The sequence below is a fragment of the Austrofundulus limnaeus genome, unplaced genomic scaffold (genome assembly GCF_001266775.1).
Source record: "Austrofundulus limnaeus strain Quisiro unplaced genomic scaffold, Austrofundulus_limnaeus-1.0 Scaffold66, whole genome shotgun sequence".
NCBI classification, from domain to species: Eukaryota; Metazoa; Chordata; class Actinopteri; order Cyprinodontiformes; family Rivulidae; genus Austrofundulus; species Austrofundulus limnaeus.
Genome location: NW_013952468.1, coordinates 68,639 through 76,185, shown reverse-complemented (window position 1 = coordinate 76,185; position 7,547 = coordinate 68,639). Strand labels below are relative to the sequence as shown.

The 7,547-nt window shown below is 39.1% G+C and overlaps 1 protein-coding gene across 2 annotated transcripts in view; it reads left to right on the top strand.

Moving 5' to 3' along the window:
• Nucleotides 1-7,547, top strand: part of acox1 (acyl-CoA oxidase 1, palmitoyl) — a 21,382-nt gene that overhangs the window by 6,961 nt on the left and 6,874 nt on the right. The window contains exons 3-8 of one of the 2 annotated variants that reach the window (XM_014010163.1): nt 2,366-2,526; nt 3,144-3,251; nt 5,186-5,305; nt 5,384-5,499; nt 6,053-6,222; nt 6,327-6,489. In XM_014010163.1, coding sequence (XP_013865617.1) covers nt 2,366-2,526; nt 3,144-3,251; nt 5,186-5,305; nt 5,384-5,499; nt 6,053-6,222; nt 6,327-6,489 — 838 coding nt within the window. The remainder of the gene's footprint in view (nt 1-2,365; nt 2,527-3,143; nt 3,252-5,185; nt 5,306-5,383; nt 5,500-6,052; nt 6,223-6,326; nt 6,490-7,547) is intronic. The other variant, XM_014010164.1, reaches the window with a different exon arrangement.

Below are 7,547 nucleotides of genomic sequence, written 5' to 3'. Positions count from 1 at the left end.
ATATTTATGTTTGTGGTTGTAATGTGACAAAATATGGAAAAGTTCAAGGGGTATGAATACTTTTGCAAACCACTGTATTTGTGATATTTAGGCTACATTTGGACTAGCCTTTAGCTCATCAGTGCTGCCAAAGATAAACTGTATTCCTCCAAAGTGAGGTTGTTCACAGAGCTATCTACAACAGGTAAGATATGACATGCTCTTTTACACAGAACCTCACGTCAAAATATCTTAAATATTCCTTTAATATCTTCCTCATAATGTGTGTCTAACATTGTTCAGCTAAAGCTGACAGAGGTTTAGCACATTAATACTTGTAAATTTTAACTAAACTAGTTTTGTTTTGTTCAAAACACAAAGCCATTAATGTCATAGCAGCAGCTTTTGTTCTCCCGGTGTTCTGTGAAAAAAAACTGAAACCTGTCTCGGTGAAGGTAAACTGACAGCGTTGTGAGACAAGGATCCAGAATGAGGCCTTTGAATGTCTCTTTGTAAACTGAGAGGCAAACCTGGGTGAGAGGGAATGTAGGCCAGGGCAGACCTTTATTTTCTTCAAGTTCAGTTTATTTATATAGCGCCAAGTCACAACATACGTTGTCTCAGAGCACTGTACATAAAAAGAACAATCTAAAGAAGAAACCAACAGATTGTGTTGAATCACTTCATCACAGTCTCCCATCCTGAGCAAACGGTGGAGAGGAAAAACCCCCTGCTAATCAGGAACAAACCTCCAGCAGAACCAGGCTCAGAGCAGGCGGCCATCTGCCTCGGCCATCTGATCTTCCTTTCTTTTTTAATCAAGTACATCAATTTTGTAAATGATCTGTACACATTTACTCAGAAATCTTAAGATCAATATTTTTTGCCCTTTTAAGAAGATGCAGTTATGGGAAAAATAACCCCTTCATTCAAGTATTTTTTTTTTTTACGTATCATCACATAAGAAAAATCATGCTTTAAAATGATTCAAATAATAGATTCATGTGAAACTGTACAACAGATCCCTCCTTGTCATTCGTTATAATTAAAAACAAACCTAAAATGAAAACGTGTGTAAAACAAATTCTAACCTTGCTGCTTCCCTAGGGTTTAAAGAAGAAAATAGCAGCCAGGTGCTCAATAAAAGTTAATTTGCTGCTCTGGAGCTTACAGGTGTGTTACCACAATGCCAGGGTGGAAAAAAAAAACAGCAATGACCCTAACAAGAAACTTCCAATCAACTTGGGAAGGGTTAAAGTTAATGTTTAAACAATTTGGCATCTGTTATCTGTTAGATTATTAGAAAGGGGAAAATATTTAAAACAGCTGCTAACTAAAGTAAAAAAAAAAACAACTAAAAATAAGTACGACATTTTTGGAGTGCAGGAGAAGGAACATGGTATCATCACTTTATTTTGAACAAACTCAGAGTCTTCTGGAACAATGTCCTCTGGACAGATATTAAAGTTAACCTTTACTGCATGGTGTTTGGAGAAAATCAAACAAAGTTCATCACTGAAGCACAATGGCAGAGGGTTGATCATTAGCACAACCATCAGCTACATAACGAGACAACGTTCCCAAACGCAGCAGCAAATCCACAACCAAATAATGCTGCAATGGTCCAGTCAAAGTCCAGGACCTCAACCTGACTAAAATGTGGATCCTAAGAGAGTGCAGAAACAAATGTCTGAAAACTTCAAGTGATGTTAGGAAGAAAAGTGATCCTAAAAGTCTCCACAGCCATCTGATTGATAGAACAACTACTGCATGTGGTTTTGTTAATCTGCTGGATCATGAGGACTTGGACACACAGCTTTATTTTGGCGCTTTTTGTGTGTCAAAACAACATGGTGGAATCTGTTGTGTGTGTTTTACACTTCAGCTTAAATTTTAAAACCTGGTAAAAATCAGATAATTTTTATTCTGTCCTGATACGTAAAAATGTAGAATGAAAGAAGGTTGAATTTATTGTGGTTTTTTTTTTTTTTTCCTGACTGCATCGTTCTTTATTGTTCCGGACCAGAATCCATGATTGATTTAGACTATAAGGACATGTTGACATGAGAATGAAATGAGTTCTTAAAGTAAATTTGAATCATACAGTTTATTTGGAATCAACACTTCCAATATGCATGTCATGCTCAAAAGCTGTTTTATTTGTCACATCTGTTGTCATTGTTTGCTTTGCACAACCTCTCTGTCCTCTCCTTCCTTCACAAACCACGTCCATAATTAACCACAACTCTCTTCTGTTTACTTCAATTTCATTTTATTCTGACTCCAACAACACTTCCTTCCTTCCTTCCTTCCTTCCTCCTGTTCTCCTTATCACCACCTGCTTTTTTGCTCTGTTGTGATGTTCGTCCCTCTTTGCTTGGCCAAGTTGTGTGCACCCAGGCAGGCCATCGCCCTTGGACCTCCATTTGGCGATGTTCCTGCCCACTCTGCTCAACCAGGCCACCCCAGAGCAGATGGAGCGTTTCTTCATGCCCACCTGGAACCTAGAGATCATCGGCACCTACGCTCAGACTGAGATGGGCCACGGTAAAAACCAAACAAATCTTTAAATGAGTGGATGTAATTGATCCTGCAACAACTGAGTGGTCCAACAGATCTGTAGCTTAGCCCCCTGTCTGTTAGGCTTCRTGCCCACTGTTAGATATCACTTTAGATAAACTCCCCTCCAACACTGTTACACATTCTGACAGTCAGATTGTATTTTTCCAGCTCGGTTTATAATCTGTCTTTGGCTCAGATGTCCTAATCTCCTACTGCCTTTAATTGTGTTTTCTCATCAGATGTTTGCTGCATGTTAAGATCTGTCAAACACTACAAGATGCATCGCTTTACTCCTTCATGTTAGAACTCCAGCAAMATTTGAATTGGCTTTAAATTTGTATTTGAAAGAAAAGGAGTTAGCTCTCATTGGCTAAACGTCCTAATGCTAACCCGTATYATGTTTTTATATTTCGTGTTGATTGATGCTAAGATTTCTGGGCTTTGAATCTGATGATGTTATTAAGAAATAATTTTTAGTTTAATCTTTTGTCACGGAAAACAAAACGTGAAGTTGATATTCATTAATGCCTTTTTTAACCTGTGTTCTCTTCATCTTGGTTTGTGGACGCCTGGTGGTCTTTGATTCTGTCGTCTCATGTTAGGCACGCACCTCAGAGGCCTGGAGACMACCGCCACATTCGATCCGGACACTCAGGAGTTCGTTCTGAACTCGCCCACCGTCAGCTCCATCAAGTGGTGGCCTGGAGGACGTAAGCATGTTCATATTTAGTTGTGTCTGGTCCATTCTGAGTGAAATATACTAGAGGTTAGTTTTATTTTTTTATGTAAAGTGAGGTGGTTTACAGTTTTTGGAGCAGGTCTATTGAAGGTCTTCCACATTTTATTGTGAATAATCAATTATTTTAAACTACTATTCACAATCCTGTACACCGTTTCAGAAAGCAGGCTTAACAAACCCTGGGTTAACGCAGAGACTCTGAGTCAGCTTACCCCGCTCTGTGATACTCAGGATTTTTGGTTTCAGAACAGCTGATATCAACTGGGTAACTTAATCCTGAGTCAAGTTACCCTGAGTTAAGTTGGAGCACGAAGCCTCATCAATGGAAGTCAGATAACACGATTCACCATGGCAGTGGGAGAAAATATGAAGACAGGAAGTCCCTTTCTCGTGCTGAGACTAAAAATATGAATGACGGCACATGGAGAATATCAACAAATATTTAAAAAAAAATTGAAATAAAAAAGCAATCCTGCTGCTGCTGCAAGAGAAAGAGGGTTAATGAGGCAGAGAATTACTGATCAAGTCATTATGATTTTACATGAATCTAAACTTTTATTTTTTATATTTATTTTTACTTTTATTCTTTATTCAAGTGGATAAAAGTGTGTGTAGGTGAACCCAGCCCGTACTAAACGAACATGGCAGCAAATAAAGATTAAATATAAAAACAGTAAAGTCAGGTAAGGTCAGGTCTAAGCTCTTAATGTTCAACCTTTTAACAAATAAATTACAGAATTCACTGCTTCAACCCATTAGTGTATTTCCCCCGAAAAGTAATGTGTATTATTCCATCTTGTCTCTGCCGATATTTAATATAAGTTTATTTTACTTTTCATTGTGAATCAGAATGACTGTTAATTTTTCACAAAAATAGTTGTGATGGACRATCAGCTGAAGAGAACTTTCTTCTGTAATTTCTTTTTCATAATTTTATTTCATTAAAAAAACCTGAATAAATTCTATATGCAATAAAATAAAAATATATACTTCTGTAAGAATTTACACCTTTGATCATAACTTCATTAAAGTGGAAATGTAAATGGAATTTGGTCATTTTTCTGTTCCTAAAGCTTCCTGTGAAACAGCTACGAGCTGGACTTGAAAAGATTGAAACCTGAGCAATTAAAAACCTGTACAAATGTTCAAACAGATTCATCCAGAAAGACGTCTAATCTTGGTCTTATCACTCTCTCTCCTGACATAAATTTCTGCAGAGTATTAATACTCCAACATCTACAGGCTCCTTTAGAAAAAGACACTCTGTCCTCATGCAGATCTCAGCTAAAAAGTGAGACAAACTCAGGATTTGTTCCAGTAATCCTGCTACAGAACAGGGTTGGTTCGCAGAGTAAGTTGTAGGGGTAAGTTTACTCAGGATAACTATCTGGCTTTCTGAAACCCAAAACTCAGGATGTGCACATAGATACCCCAGAACTTACTCAGGATTTCCACTTATCCTGCTTCCTGAAACAGGGCTGTGGTGTAATCTTCTGCTGCTGAAGCCCATCTGCTTTAAGGTTGAACGTGTTGTGTTCAGAGAGGGCATTCTGTTGCCTTTTTATATCCTAGAACTGATCTACCCCAGCTGCCCTTTGTTGACCATTCTGTAAACCCTAGAGATGTTTCTGTGTTTAATAAAACACCTCTTCACATTCTAAATCTCCTTTCTTTCAGTCTGGGTGCTTAAATGAGTTTAAAATACTCACTAAAACACTTTAAAAAAGTGTCCGATGAGTGTACACGAACTTGTCTGATTTAAATGTTGACACCATTAAATGTGTTTAAAACAAGCAGGAGTAAAGTCAGCACAAGTCTAGTGTGGAGTTGTCTCCTACAGACGTCTGTTGGGTAGACTTCCAGCCACCAGGAGGTGTTTTTATTCTGCTCTTTCTCTGTTTCCAGTCGGGAAGACTTCCAACTACGCCATAGTTCTGGCCCAGCTCTACAGTCTTGGAAACTACCACGGTCTGCATGCTTTCATCGTGCCTGTCCGTGATATGACCACACATAAACCTCTGCCAGGTAAACACAGCGGATCTGGTGTTTGTTTTTCCCACATTTTTAACCCCCACATGACTCATTTGACCTTTTTCCGCCTAGGTATTGTAGTCGGTGATATCGGTCCCAAGTTTGGCTTCAATGAAGTCGACAACGGCTTCTTGAAACTGGAGAAAGTGAGAATTCCTCGGGAGAACATGCTCATGAAATATGCCAAGGTGATGCTGCTTTAAAAAAAAGTCCTGATTTACTTCTTGAATCTAGAGATAATAGTTTCTGCTAAAATTGCAGGAAATTACAGAGACCATAAAGCAGCTGGTACGAGGAGCAGGGGCTTCAACAATCAGATTTCATTATTTAGACTCCAGATTACTTGTACAGTTGCTCGTTATTTAAAACAGTCTCTTCTGTTCAGATGTTTCGTAACGCAATCCTATAGCCACACTACCTGCATTCATCTACGATAAACAGATAATGAAGAGTCAGTTCTGCCAATATTTTTAACTTGCAGAGCAATTATTAAATATTTTTCTAGCTTCTGCATTTTAACATTTTTTTGATTCACTTCTTCCAACTTTTCAGATAGATTTTTTTATGTTTGCTGAGCTGAATTGATAGTTTGTTCTTAAATTTACATTAAGACATTTACATTAAATTTATAAACATTTATATAAATGTTTTTAAGTGATGCTTGAAAGCGTAAAATAAAAATGTATTTAAAGGAACTTCAGCTGCTGGAGCATCTGTTGTAATTCTGACTTTCTCCACTAGGTGGAGCCAGATGGAACCTACGTGAAGCCACCCAGTTCCAAGCTGACCTACGGCACCATGGTGTTTGTCCGCTCCATGATCGTCAGGGAGTCGGGTATGGTCCTTTCCAAGGCCTGCACCATCGCCATCCGCTACAGCTCCGTCCGTCACCAGTCTGAGATCCGACCGGGGTCAGTGTGCAATGCTTCTGTTCTTCAGACTCACAATCATCACAGGAAAAGTCATTACTGTCAAACACAAGTGCTGAAAACCCTCCCAACCTTCTGATCCACAGCGAACCGGAGCCTCAGATCCTCGACTACCAGACGCAGCAGTATAAACTGTTCCCTCTGCTCGCCACGGCCTATGCCTTCATCTTCATCGGCCAGTATATGACCGAGACGTACCACCGCATCTCCGGAGATATCAACGAGGGGGATTTTAGTGAGCTGCCTGAGGTACCGACAGGTTTCACCTTTCACAGACCTATCAGAACTGTTGAAAAGACTCATTTTAATATATGAAAATGATTAATCTAAGCATTGATTTATATTATTTTTATTTAGTATTTATTCATTTCATAAAAAAACACATTACATACAACAAAACAATGCAAATCAAACAAAAAAACAAAAGGCAGAAGAAGAAGACAAAAATCTTATATCTGCTCCTATTTACAACAAAAAACATATTAATTTCAAACAATAATAAAACAAATAAAACAAATGGTAAATGGTATGGTAAATGGTACTGAACTTATAGAGCGCCTTTCAAGTCCCTCCGTACCCCAAAGCGTTTTACACTAACAGACATTCACCCATTCACACTCACATTCACACACTGATGATGGCAAACTACACTGTAGCCACAGCTGCCCTGGGGCACACTGACAGAGGTGGGGCTGCCATGCACCGGCGCCACTGGACCCTCCATCAGTAGGCAAGGTGGGTGAAGTGTCTTGCCCAAGGACACAACGGCTGAGACAGCTGGACAGGGGATCGAACCAGCGACCTCCCAGTTCCAGGACGACTCACCTAACCACTCCGCCACAGCCACCCCATCATCTTTGCTCTCACTGGATGTAAAACATACTGATTTAAATCCATGTGTGAATCATTGCTAATTATGTATATTTGTTACTGCTGTCACCCATCCTCACCACCTCGCACATGGCACTCCAAGAAAGTGAGCAAGTTGTCTGGGAGAGGGAGAGGATGTCTGCAAAATCTCCAGAAATACAGTTTGGCTTCATAAAGAATATATTTGCAGAATAACATCCAGGAGAAAGCATACAGCAACTTGTACATTCTGCAGTGCTTCACTTTCAGACAGTGAGGACTACATCAAACATTTGTCATCATTTAGAAAGGAAGGACAAAGAAAGGTAGGCCTAAGACTTAGACCAACCTTTCCTTGTCCTTCCACATAGCTTAGGCCCTAAGCTATACAGGCCCTTCTCAAAAAATTAGCATATTGTGATAAAGTTCATTATTTTCTGTAATGTACTGATAAACAT